Below are 13822 nucleotides of genomic sequence, written 5' to 3' on the forward strand. Positions count from 1 at the left end.
TATTTCATAATAAATATCTACAGGATTCAGTGAAGCTACTTGCTAATTTCTTATCTAATGTATCTTTCCCTACAGCTTCTCAGACACTGCTATTGCTGCTAAGCTCCCCATCTCCATAGTTCTCAAAACTAAATGTAACACTCATGCTGACAAGTGTCAATTCTGGGCTAAATAAAACTATCAGTAACAGAGACGGAAGTGTTTCAGGGAGGAGTGCTGAAGGGAAGGAAAGCAGATTATTTGCTTAGATAATAGAGATATAAACCACATGGAGCAACTCACCTATGTCACTCTGAGCAGAAAAGGACAAGGGGAGAATCAATTAGAATGAAAAGCAATCAATCCAGACCCAGGATTTCAAGACACAGCATAATTACCAGCTAAGTGGACTATGTAGAAATTTCCTGTACGTTTATAATGTATCTTTACATTATCATTACGTGTATCTACCTTGGAGTCAAGATGCGTTGTCTTTTCTCCTGAATTATCTGTATTATACATGAGAGCACTGCTTTCATGTTATTGATGCAGAAAACACAACTTGGAAGTTGTGTGGTGATAAAAGTGGTACTAAAACTGTAAATACCAACGTTTTAAAGCTAACACTTCTTACTGTGAGCTGATGCAGAAACTTTTCATACCACAGGTTTTTTAAATGCAATGCATTTATGTAAAATCATAGACCATTTCAGAAGCGCATCTGCATGAAAGAAAAAGTAACAGAGTATGTCAGATTCCCTATCCACATCTGTTGCAACAAACGCTTCCCAGTAGGTCATCTCTTAAGTATAACAGAGTATTTATGTACATGCAAAATTAAACTGATGACAATGAAATTGCACATTTATAATTGTATTTTTTATCATTCCCTGTTCCTTTTTGCAATTTAACAGTTTAAATTTCTCTTTCTTTCCATCTTAGAATTTTTGACTGTAAAACCTTCACATTGAGATTTGTTTCTAAGAAAACAGCGTGTTTTGCTTCCCTTAGCCTGAAATTTGGGCACAACTCAACTGTAATTTCCAAGTCATGTTACTTCATATTTCTACCTGAAACTAAGTTGGAGCAGTGAGCAGATTCCTCTTACCTGTTTGTGAGCATGATCATAAGAGTTAATGTGATTGTCAAATTCCTGGTGTTTATAGTACTGTTTGTCACAAAGTTCACAGTAGAAGTTGGCTTTAAGATCTTCCAGAGCTTTTGCTATCGTGCTTTTCTTTTCAGCATAATCCTGGAAGGGGGTAGGAAAAAGGAATTTTAGTTTTGCCTTTGATGCTGCAAATGGATTTTGTCCTCCGAAGTTAATCATATTTGTCAATATTTAGACACCTCTTGTAACTAAAAGCCTTCACATTATTTGCTGTGTTACACTGCACATATTTCCTGTATCTGCTGGGAGGTTGAACATTTGCACACTCCAATTTGCTATGTTGTCGTGGTTTAACCCCAGCCAGACAACTTGTGCACTTATTCCCAGTGAGTGGTGCCAGGCTGGAAGCAATCGAGGCCCACATTAGTCTGCCCCCCTTCCCCAGGGGCTGCCCCCCCCCCTTCCCCGCTCCCAGAGGGATGGGAGGAGAATCGAAAGAATGCAACTCTCACGGGCTGAGATAAGAACAGTCTAGCAACTAATGTACAATACGAATCACCACCGCTACCACCAACGACAACAATGATAAGAGAAAATAGCAAGGGAAAGGAGTACAATACCACGCGCCGAACCACCAGTCCGACCCAGCCGACCCCCTCTCCTTCCGGGTACCTCCCATTTCCCCCCTGGGCATGACGTGCTGTGGTATGGAATACCTCTTTGGTCAGTTTGGGTCAGGTGTCCTGTCTCTGCTTCCTCCCGGTCTCCCCTCCTCCCTGGCAGAGCATGAGACTCACAAAGTCCTTGGCCAAACCAAAACATCATTTTTATCAGCTTTGTTCCCAGCCCGAAAGTCAAAACACAGCACTGCACCAGCTACCAAGAAGGAGAAAAATGACTGCTGCTGCTAAACCCAGGACATTATCCACCCCTTATTCCATACCATTCACGTCATGCTCAGATCCTACATTTTCAATATACCATCACTCTGATCTCAGTGCACTTCTATCTTAGTGCATGGACTAGTCCCTATAAAGCTGCTGAGTCCATCTGGTCCATGATGTCAGGCTCCATCTCTTGTAACAGTCTTTCAGAACAGGAAAGGCTGCATGCAGTATTGGGCCGTTGCCTGCTGATGCTGATCATTCCCTTACTGTAGAACTTGTCTGGTTCTGTCAAAGTTCATTCTCTGTTGGGATGATGGTTGAAGGGAAGTCAGGGCTAGTCGCTGGTGGCCTGAAGACATCTGGTTGATGGGCTATTAAAGTATTACACAGCAGGCAACAACATACAATTAAGTTCATTGGCTGTTTTCCCCTAAAATTAAATCCCCTTGAGGTACACATCGGACTTCCCCATCATCCCACATTACCCACCAAGTGTATCCAGGTCCCTGAGCAAAAGCAATCCCACAAGTGGGTTTGCCTTTACTTGAAGCAGGAATAACCCAGACTGTCTTCCCCAGCAAATTCTTCATATGCACCACAGGAACTTTGTCCCCCTCTACAATATGTAAAAGTTCCGATTGGGCTGGGCCAGCCCTGTTGGCAGATCCTCTGGTGTTGACCAACCAGGTGGCCTTTGGTAAGTGTGTATCCCAATGCTTGAAAGTTCCCCCACCCATTGCTCTCAGTGTAGTTTTTAACAGCCCATTGTACCTTTCGATTTTCCCAGAGGCTGGTGCATGGTAGGGGATGTGATATACCCACTCAATGCCATGCTCTTTGGCCCAAGTGTCCATAAGGTTATTCCGGAAATGAGTCCCATTGTCTGACTCAATTCTCTCTGGGGTGCCGTGTCGCCACAAAATGTGTTTCTCAAGGCCCAGGATAGTGTTCCGGGCAGTGGCGTGGGGCACAGCGTACGTTTCCAGCCATCTGGTGGTTGCTTCCACCATGGTAAGCACATGGCGCTTACCTTGGCGGGTTGTGGCAGTGTGATATAGTCAATCTGCCAGGCCTCCCCATATTTATACTTCAGCCATCGTCCTCCATACCAAAGAGGTTTTAACCGTTTGGCTTGTTTAATTGCAGCACATGTTTCACACTCTTGAATAACCTGGGCAATAGTGTCCATTGTTAAGTCCACCCCTCGATCACGGGCCCATCTATATGTTGCATCTCTGCCCTGATGGCCTGAAGTGTCATGGGCCCATCGGGCCAAAAATAATTCACTTTTATGTTGCCAATCTAAGTCCATCTGAGCCACTTCAATCTTAGCAGCTGTATACACTTGTTGGTTGTTCTGGTGTTCCTCGGTGGCCCGACTCTTGGGTAGGTGGGCATCTACATGACATACCTTCACCACCAGGTTCTGCACCCGGGCAGCAATATCTTTCCACAGTGCAGCAGCCCAGATAGGTTTACCTCTACGTTGCCAGTTGCTCTGCTTCCATTGCTGCAACCACCCCCACAGGGCATTTGCCACCATCCATGAGTCAGTATAGAGATAAAGTACTGGCCACTTTTCTCGTTCAGCAATGGCCAGGGCCAGCTGGATGGCTTTCACCTCAGCAAACTGACTCGATTCACCCTCTCCTCCAGCAGTTTCTGCAACTTGTCGTCGAGGATTCCATACAGCTGCCTTCCATCTCCGATGTTTTCCCACAATACGGCAAGGCCCATCAGTAAACAAGGCATACTGCTTTTCACTTTCTGACAGCTGATTATATGGTGGGGCCTCTTCAGCACGCATCACCTCTTCCTCTGGTGACATTCCGAAATCTTTGCTCTCTGGCCAGTCCATGATGACTTCTAGAATGTCTGGACGACTGGGATTTCCTATTCGAGCTCGTTGTGTAATTAGTGCAGCCCATTTACTCCATGTAGCATCAGTTGCATGATGCGTAGAGGAGACCCTGCCTTTGAACATCCAGCCCAGCACGGGCAACCGGGGTGCCAGGAGGAGCTGTGCTTCGGTGCCAATCACTTCTGAAGCAGCTCGAACCCCTTCATAGGCTGCCAGTATCTCTTTCTCAGTTGGGGTATAGCTTGCCTCAGATCCTTTGTATCCCTGACTCCAAAAACCAAGGAGTCGACCTCGAGTCTCTCGTGGAGCTTTCTGCCAGAGGCTCCAGGTAGGGCCATTCTCCCCAGCTGCGGTGTACAATACATTTTTTACATCTGGCCCAGTCCGAACTGGTCCACGGGCCACTGCATGAATTATCTCACGTTTAATTTGCTCAAAGGCTTGTTGTTGCTCAGGTCCCCATTTAAAATCATTCTTCTTACGGGTCACGTAATAGAGAGGGCTTACAATCAAACTGTAATTTGGGATGTGCAGTCTCCAGAACCCCACTGCACCCAAGAAAGCTTGTGTTTCTTTCTTATTAGTTGGTAGAGACATTGCTGTTATCTTGTTGATGACATCTGTGGGGATCTGTCTACGTCCATCTTGCCATTTTATTCCCAGAAATTGAATCTCCTGTGCAGGTCCCTTGACCTTACTTCGTTTTATGGCAAAACTGGCTTTCAGCAGGATTTGGATTATTTTCCTCCCTTTCTCAAAGACTTCTTCTGCTGTATCGCCCCACACTATAATGTCATCAATGTATTGCAGGTGTTCTGGGGCTTGCCCCTGTTCCAGTGCAGTTTGGATCAGTCCATGGCAAATGGTAGGGCTATGTTTCCAGCCCTGGGGCAGTCAGTTCCAAGTGAACTGGACACCCCTCCAAGTAAAAGCAAACTGTGGCCTGCACTCTGTTGCCAAAGGAATTGAAAAAAAAATGTATTGGCAATATCAATTGTGGCATACCACTTGGCTGCCTTTGACTCCAGTTTATACTGAAGTTCTAGCATGTCCGGTATGGCAGCACTCATTAGTGGTGTGACTTCATTCAGGCCATGATAGTCTACTGCTAGTCTCCACTCTCCGTTACACTTTTGCACTGGCCATATGGGGCTATTAAAGGGCGAGCGGGTCCTGCTGATCACTCCCTGACTCTCCAGTCTACGGATCAGCTGATGGATCGGAATCAGGGAGTCTCGGTTGGTGCGATATTGCCGCCGGTGCACTGTTGTGGTTGCAATTGGCACTTGTTGTTCTTCGACTTTCAGCAGCCCCACAACAGAAGGATCCTCTGAGAGACCAGGCAAGGTGGACAGCTGCTCAGTTTCCTCAGTCTCCAAAGCAGCAATACCAAAAGCCCATCAGTACTCTTTTGGGTCTTTGAAGTACCCTCTCTTGAGGTAGTCTATGCCAAGGATGCATGGAGCCTCTGGACCAGTCACAATAGGGTGCTTTTGCCATTCTCTCCCAGTCAGGCTGATTTCAGCCTCCAGTACAGTCAACTCTTGGGATCCTCCTGTCACTCCAGAAATATAGATGGGTTCCACCCCTTGACAGCTCGATGGCATCAGCGTACACTGTGCACCGGTATCTACTAGAGCCTTATACTTCTGTGGGACTGATGTGCCAGGCCATCTGATCCACACAGTCCAGTAAATCCGATTGTCCCCTACCTCCACCTGGCTGGAGGCAGGGCCCCTCTAATAGTCATCACAGGATTGGATGCTTAAGTCATGTTGAAAGGGATTATTATTGGTTATCACAGGAGCTGGAGTAAAATCAGCGCTTCCACTCCACCTGGGAAACTGCTCACCAGCGACTGAAGCCATAGCTCTCATGGGACGATCAGTCTTGGCCTTTGCTCCTCTTTTCAATTCACTCACCTGTTCCTCCAAAACTGAAGTAGGTTTTCCATCCCACTTTGTCATGTCTTCTCCGTGATCCCGCAGGTAAAACCATAGGGTAGACCGTGGCGTATACCTCTTGTATCTCCTCTCTCGAACAGTGGGACGCCTTTTGTTAATATCTGAAACGTGTGTTGGTACACGCGAGGAGTTGGATAAGTCAGATATATTGTCCCTCAATTGTTTGAGATCCTGGGACAGTTTTTCCACAGCTGAGATAATGGAAGGGGTGAGATTGTCTTCAAACTTGCGGAGTTTATGAACCATTTCATCCACTGTTAGTGGTACTATGTCATTCCAGGTTACCGTTGCCAATGAATGGGCATATGATGATGGTGCATTCCGTGTAAGTTTTCGCCACATGGGTCATGTACATTCGACTTCATCTGGATCTATGGGTATATCCCCGTTATTCAGCTTGATGTGATAGATCATCTCTACGATGGCTGATTCTCTCAGAGACTGGATGCCTTTGTCTATAGTAGTCCACTTGGCCGAACGACTCGTAACATCGTCCTTGTATGGAAACCTTTATTTCACAGCTGCCAAGAGACGCCTCCAAAGACTGAGGGACTTTTTCTCTCTTGCAATTGCTTTGTCAATTCCCCCTTCTCTAGCAAGTGATCCCAGCTGCTTGGCTTCTGTACCTTCTAGTTCGTGACCATCGGCCCCATTGTCCCAGCATCGGAGCAACCAGGTGATGATGTGCTCCCCAGGTTGACGGGTAAAATCTTTTTGCATATTCCGTAGCTCAGTTGAGGTCCGAAGTCGAGAAGTCACCTCTCCTTCTTCTTCTTCATCATGTGATGATGACTCCTGATCAGGTTCTGGATCGAGTAGTGGATACATTGTTTCTTCATCTTGCTTTAACCTTCCTTCCTCCTTTTTGCTTTTTTTCCTTGCGTACAGGGGCAACCGATACTGGTACTACTTGGTCCTCTGGTTTAGTAGCAGTGATTATCACTGTGGTTTGAGTAGCAACTGTACTTGTTACTGGGGGTGGTGTGGCTGCTGTGCTTGGAGCTGGGATAGCTCCAAGTTATCTTGGACTTATCCAAGATAGTCTGTTGCACTCGAAGTGTGAGTAGCTGCTGTACTTGCCGCTGGGGTAGCTGTGCTATCTGCTGCAGCCAAAGTTTGAGTAGCAACTATACTTGTTGCTGGGGGTGGTGTAGCTGCTGTACTTGGAGCTGGAGTAGCTGCTTTAACTGTTGCTTTTCCCTCAGATCCAGGGACATTTTCTTCCTTTTGAAGGTGCTGGACAGCATTGAACATGGCCCTGTAAGCATAGGCCAAGCCCCAGCATGTTGCCATGATTTGTCCGTCTCTGGTATGGCCAGAATGACCACACACCTCATTTAAGTGTTTTACTAATTCTTCTGGATTTTGCAGTTGTTCAGTGGTGAAATTCCAAAGTACTGGAGGGGCCCACTGACCTAGATACTTGCCCATACTGTCCCACACACCCTGCCACTCATGGCTGTCCAGCCTCAGAGAAAATCTCTTGGTCCTCCTACTTCGTCATTTAACCCCAGACAAGACCCAAACCTGACTCTGCTTAACTTTTGAAAACAGATGAAATAGTTGTGGGCAAAATACACTCTGTATATGTGCCAACATGGTGATCCCCATCACAATCAGCAAACAAGTCTCAACAGCATGAAGAGGCCATTCAAAACTCTCAAATGATGCTGTAAATGCTCTGGGGGGAGGACTGGGAGGGTAAAAGAATGCCTCCTTCACAGGTTGACCACCCGAGAAGGAGAAAGAATATGTGTAATTGCTAAGCACTTCTATTATATACCTCCCAAAGTATAAAGGTGGTGACCATACTCGGAACATAAGCCAGATAAGTTTCATGATCAATGATTCTATTGTACTACAAGTCATTACCATAAAGTACAATGAGACAAGAGCTTTAGCCCAAGCCCCACACTTGAAAAACACTAATACAGCAAATACCAGACCTAAGTAAGTTACAACATTCTGAAGCTGTGAGATCAAGAGGAACAACCTTGAGAGCCAATAAATCAACATTGTGACAAGTGACTATTAATCCAGTCAGATCTGTCGTTATCTCAACCCCTCTGAGGCCCACGTTGGGCGCCAAAAATAACTGTCGTGGTTTAACCCCAGCCAGACAACTTGTGCACTTATTCCCAGTGAGTGGTGCCAGGCTGGAAGCAATCGAGGCCCACCTTAGCCCGCCCCCCGTCCCCAGGGGCTGCCCCCCCCCCCTTCCCCGCTCCCAGAGGGATGGGGAGGATAATCGAAAGACTGCAACTCCCACGGGCTGAGATAAGAACAGTCTAGCAACTAAGGTACAATACAAATCACCACCGCTACCACCAACGACAACAATGATAAGAGAAAATAGCAAGGGAAAGGAGTACAATACCACAAGCTGAACAACGAGTCCGACCCGGCAGACCCCCTGTCCTTCCCGGTAACTCCCAGTTCACCCCTGGGCATGACATGCTGTGGTATGGAATACCTCTTTGGTCAGTTTGGGTCAGGTGTCCTGTCTCTGCTTCCTTCCGGCTTCCCCTCCTCCCTGGCAGAGCATGAGGCCACAAAGTCCTTGGCCAAACCAAAACATCATTTTTAGCAGCTTTTTTCCCAGCCCGAAAGTCAAAACACAGCACTGCACCAGCTACCAAGAAGGAGAAAAAATGACTGCTGCTACTAACCCCAGGACATATGCAGTTGCCAGCTCCCCATACAGGCTCTGTTAGAGGCTAGAAGCTTTTTCCCAGATTCTGTCGGCATACAAGTATTAATCATGCTGAGGCTATTTTTGAGGTCTTTTCTATTCAAGACCTGCTAGGTAAATACATCCAAGCAAAGTAAGCATGAAGATACAAACTGCAATAAATTAGTTATTAGGCTTTTACAAGAAAGTGCATTTACTAAAAAGAAAACAGAATTCAAGGAACCATCCTGGGTCCTTCTTGAACCCGTGGAGACATGAAAACCTGAGGAACACTTTGAAAGCTGAGACGTAATAAGTATCTTCATCACTTTGTTATTTGTCATCAAGTATTAGAAGGACATACAACTCCATTTACCATACATTAGCAAAAGCATCACAAAAACCCTTGTTTATCGTTTTGAGATAATTACATAAAAGTAATATTTATTAACTGCCTAAATACACTGATGATAACATGGCCTGTTCTGAAAGAGTGTTGAAATGGTCTGTCATCTCAGATTAGTTTAATATCAGTTAAACACTGAACATGTATAACTTTAGTGCAATGACCCCTGCTTTTGATGAGTCTGTCTGGGACAGAATCATACCCTCAAACCCTAAACGCAGGAAATACTGCTTAAGAAGATAACACCCCTTTGACTTGTTTCACAAAATTTCATTGCTGCAAGCACTTTGGAACTGGCCCCAAATTCTCCTTCTTTCTGTCTTCTTCCTTGTTCAGTTAGATTAAGGTAAAATGTGATCTCATAATCAGAACACTCAAAACTGAGATAATTTGTGGAAAAAAATTCCCTATTTGCTAGAAGTTTTCAGAGCTCAGGACTAGTACACTTCCAATATATTCTAGGCGGTTTAACATGGAAAATTCAAGTTTACCAGCATAGAATGCTTGCAGAACAATGACATCTGTTAAAAGAAAAAGAGGTATAATAGCCATTCAATTAGAATTATATCCACAAAGCATTCATTTAAAATAGCACAGAAAGACCCTAAGGAGATACACTCCCTTTAAACACTTTAAAAGTAATTTTCATAGTCTACAAAGCAATGTCACATGGTTTAGTTTTTTTAAAACACACACAAAAAAATCGGGATTTTGGTGGATTACCAGAACTCTGAAATATATATGACCCCTGTGAAGGACAAGAGCAAATGTGATGGATTCTAAGACAGGAACAGTGAATATTATTTTTTCTTTATATAAAATATCTCATATCATGCTGCTGGTTAATCCTCAAGCAAAACTTTGCAAGACTTACTAATGTAACATAATGCCTTGAATAAAGTTATTCGGTTATTCATTAAGTTCGGTTGATACATTGGAGGGAAGGAATGCCATCCAGAGGGACCTTGACACGCTTGTGAGGTGGGCTGATGCCAACCTCATGAAATTTAACCATGTCAAGTGCAAGGTCCTACACCTGGGTTAGAGCAATCCCAGGCACAGCTACAGGTTGGGCAAAGAAGAGATTCAGAGCAGCCCTGCAGAGGAGGACTTGGGGGTGATAGTCGATGAGAAAATGAACATGAGCTGGCTTCTGTGTGTGCTTGCAGCCCAGAAAGGCAACCATATCCTGGGCTGAATCAAAAGGAGTGTGAACAGCAGGTCGAAGGAGGTGATCCTACCCCTTTATTCTGCTCTCATGAGACCTCACCTAGAGTACTGTGTGCAGTTCTGGTGTCCTCAACATAAAAAGGACATGGAACTGTTGGAACACATCCAGAGGAGGGCAATGAGAATGATCAGGGGACTGGAGCATCTCCCATATGAAGATAGGCTAATAAAGCTGGGGCTGTTCAGCCTGGAGAAGAGAAGGCTGTGTGGAGACCTCCTAGCAGCCTTCCAGTATCTGAAAGGGACCTGTAGGGATGCTGGGGATGGACTCTTCATTAGGGACTGTAGTGATAGGACGAGGGGTAATGGGTTAAAACTTAAACAGGGGAAGTTTAGATTGGATATAAGAGGGAAATTCTTTCCTGTAAGGGTGGTGAGTCACTGGAATAGGTTGCCCAGGGAGGTTGTGAATGCTCCATTGCTAGCAGTGTTCAAGGCCAGGTTGGATGAGGCCTTGGGTGATATGGTTTAGTGCGATGTGTCCCTGCCCATGGCAGGGGTGGTGGAACTTGATAATCTTAAGGTCCTTTCCAACCCTAACTATTCTATGATTCTATGATTCTATGAACTTCACTGGTGTTCCTCTTGACATAAGGCACCATTTTGGAAGCAATATACTTATTACATAGCACAACCTAACCTAAACACAAACATATTTGACATGCCAATGCATTCTAATGGAGCAGAGACCGTGTAACCCCAAGAACAACTTTATTGCAAAGTAATAAAATCTTATCGTTATCTTGGGATTCCTACCACTAAAATCCTTCAGCTATAGGGTTTTTAGGAGTAGGTTCATTTTACATTACATTATTACATCACAGTTTCAGAGGCAAGTCATCACATAATCTAAATTAGAGACAAATAAGGAGGATGAAATATAATAAATAATGTAGTTTGATCATGCATGGGAAAGGGGGAAACCAGGACTTTTAAATAACAAGAACCAAAAATATTTGAGCTTAGGAACGTATGAATGGTTGTATTGGACCAGATGAACCTTTTGAACCTGCATAAGATTTTGTTCTGTAGAACTAAGAGAAGTGACTTGACTTTGTTTTGCAGCTGTGCTCTGCTAGTTTCAGTTGCTGCGTACTGGAAAAGGTCATTAACACCCACTTTTTATTCCCTTTAACTGACTCATTCATAATTACATACACCCCCTATCACACTGTCTCTTTGGTATCTGTCTGAATGATATAGTTCTGGTTTATTCAGGCATTCCTTGTATCAAGGCCACTCATCACCTCTGCTTTGCTCTTTTCACAGCCTCCCAAAGAAGACATGATAACACGATATGCCACGGTGCCATGCAATAATATATTAATATTCTCTATTTTGTACCTTATTCCTTTTTGTACTAAGTCTTAACATAGAAACTGGTTAAAATCACAATAAAGATTAACCAACACTTTTATAGAACTCCTTTATCACATGTATCTTCTGCTTCTGCATAATATTTTGACGGCAGATGTTTTTTTTCCAACTATTAAACTTCACCTGACTTCAGAAACTTTCTATTTCTTTAGTGGCACAATGGCCACTAAGAACCCTTATGGCTAAGGTTTTGGCTTTGGTATCTAAGCAAGGGCAACAGCAATAGCATTTACTTGTGTCAGTGTAGCATTTAATAGCATTTAATTGTGGCAATGTAGTATTGATCTTGGACAAGAATGTATCCACAGCAAAAATTTCTAAAGAAATAGTAGCAGAATTATGTATTTTTCACAAAAATTTTGCATCATACTGCAACCAATCATGTAAAACAAACCAGTTTCTTCATGTTAGCCCCCAAGACCACCAGATGAGCTGGAGCAACTCTAACTTTTATCTTGTGGGAAAAGATACTAAATCACCTCTCCCACAGTCTTTGTTACTCCGTTCTAAAACTTCAGCTTATTGTATTGCACATGTACACATAAAAAAAACCTTTAGTAAAACCATTAAAGGAGGGTCTTCAGGAGATTCCAGGCAGCCATGGGATCTTCTGGGCTGACCTGGGATTGAAGATAAAGTCCTGTTGCTGGTTGGCATCAGAAGAGGAGGAAAATCTGCTTTCAAGGATGAACAATGAATGGAAATGGGAAAACACAGGTTTCCTGCCTGCTAGGCTATTTCTATCAATTTTGCAGGGAGGACCACCTTGGAAAAGGAAGATTTACCAGTTTTGATGAGGGATAACTATGCAAAAACTGACTGTAAAAAACTACAGTCCCTGGACCTTGATAGTACTGGGCAATGGGCTGCAGACAGAAATGACTGAGACACTTACTGGAGAGGAATATTTCTGGAGTAAAGTAGGAGCGAAAAAAATCACTTAAACTGGTTAAGTATGATCAAGCTTAGTCTCAATTTCATAAAGATTTGCAAACCATCCTGGAAGTTTTAAAAGAGCTTTGAATTACCATTCAGCTTGGTAATGAAACTCAGAACTGAGTGTCGCTTAGTTTCCTTATTTTTTTTTCCTGAAAGGCTTATTATCTGAAAGCCCACAGCTAATCTCCATAACTTATATGAAAGATCTCTAATAAGTGTTCATATCTATCAGTTGGCTTTATTTTTCTAAATCCATCTTCTCCATTCTCCAAAGCTTTAAGCCTGGGAAAATTTGACTGCAAACATCAGATAAAATGGAACAAGAGTGGGCTTCACCTGCAGAGGGGGTACCTGTCACTAACTAGACTGGACTTTCTCCTCCCAGTATATGAGAGAAAAAGAAAGAAGGATACAGAAACCTTAAACCCTTTGCACAGACGACTGGAGAGAGTTGTCTGGATGCCTTAATCTAGGGATATTTTCATGGAGTGCACTTTATGCTCATACTTCTACTGCCTGCAGAAAGGTCACCTAGAAAAAAACAAGTAGGAATATGAGATTAGAATACGTTACCTACTCCATGGTGATTGCCAGTGTGAATATTCTTACTTGACAATAAATGTGAGAAGTAAGCTATTCTGCATTTACTGTAGACTTAAAAGGGTCATGCCTGCAGTCATTGCAAAGTAAAATGTGTTACAGAAATAATTCACTTCTTCAGGATAATTTATCCCAGAATGCTCTGGTTGATCCTTTGGATTAGATCCCTTTAGACCTGACAGATGTTCCAATGAAACCTTGTTTCACAAAAACTATTTAAAGCAATTTTTTCTGTTCTAATAACCCCAAAAAACACCCACTATAATAACACCCACCAAAACCCCACCTGACCCCACTCAAAAATATATTCTGAACATTGCCGAAAACTTCATACTGACTGTACTTACAGAAAAGAATTTGCTTAAAAATATGCTGCTACCAAAAAAGAAAAAAAAAGAAGATTATAAACCCCAAACCAAACAAACCAGGGAAGAATTAGCCACTTCTCTACAGTCAGTTAACTGTGATACCTGTGGACATAATTTACAATAGGTTCTTTAATTTCTGGTATATTTACAGGTATTATAAAGACAGTCCAAAGAAGCAGATTTCACTGAACAAAATGTGCAATTTACAAACATCTCTGCTGTTATTCATCTTGGTATTACCTGGCATATATAACTTTTTTTATTATCTTCATATATCACTTTTTTTTCATGTAAGTGGTCTATGCATCATCCACTGGTGCACTTGAAGGAATAAATAAAAAATAGAACACAATAATAATACTAATGCAGTCTAGTACCAAATCTAATTATTTATAAGGTTCTTGTCCTTATCAGGGCAGTGAGACCAAA

General features: G+C 43.3%; 1 protein-coding gene across 3 annotated transcripts in view; it reads right to left on the reverse strand.

The window, feature by feature from the left end:
* The window catches only part of ZNF804A (zinc finger protein 804A), a 161420-nt gene that overhangs the window by 33224 nt on the left and 114374 nt on the right, over positions 1–13822 (reverse strand). For 2 of the 3 annotated variants that reach the window (XR_009728071.1, XM_061370956.1), the window contains exon 2: positions 1088–1231. The exons of the other annotated variant lie outside the window; for it this stretch is intronic. Coding sequence is in view for 1 of the 2 variants with exons in the window: in XM_061370956.1 (XP_061226940.1) it covers positions 1088–1231 (144 nt within the window). In the remaining variant the exon portion in view is untranslated. The remainder of the gene's footprint in view (positions 1–1087; positions 1232–13822) is intronic. 3 annotated transcript variants of the gene reach the window in all.

Source organism: Neopsephotus bourkii, unplaced genomic scaffold (assembly GCF_033783945.1).
Source record: "Neopsephotus bourkii isolate Nb327-2 ecotype Australia unplaced genomic scaffold, CSIRO-AGI_Nbou_v1 NB_1551, whole genome shotgun sequence".
In the NCBI taxonomy this organism is placed as follows: Eukaryota; Metazoa; Chordata; class Aves; order Psittaciformes; family Psittacidae; genus Neopsephotus; species Neopsephotus bourkii.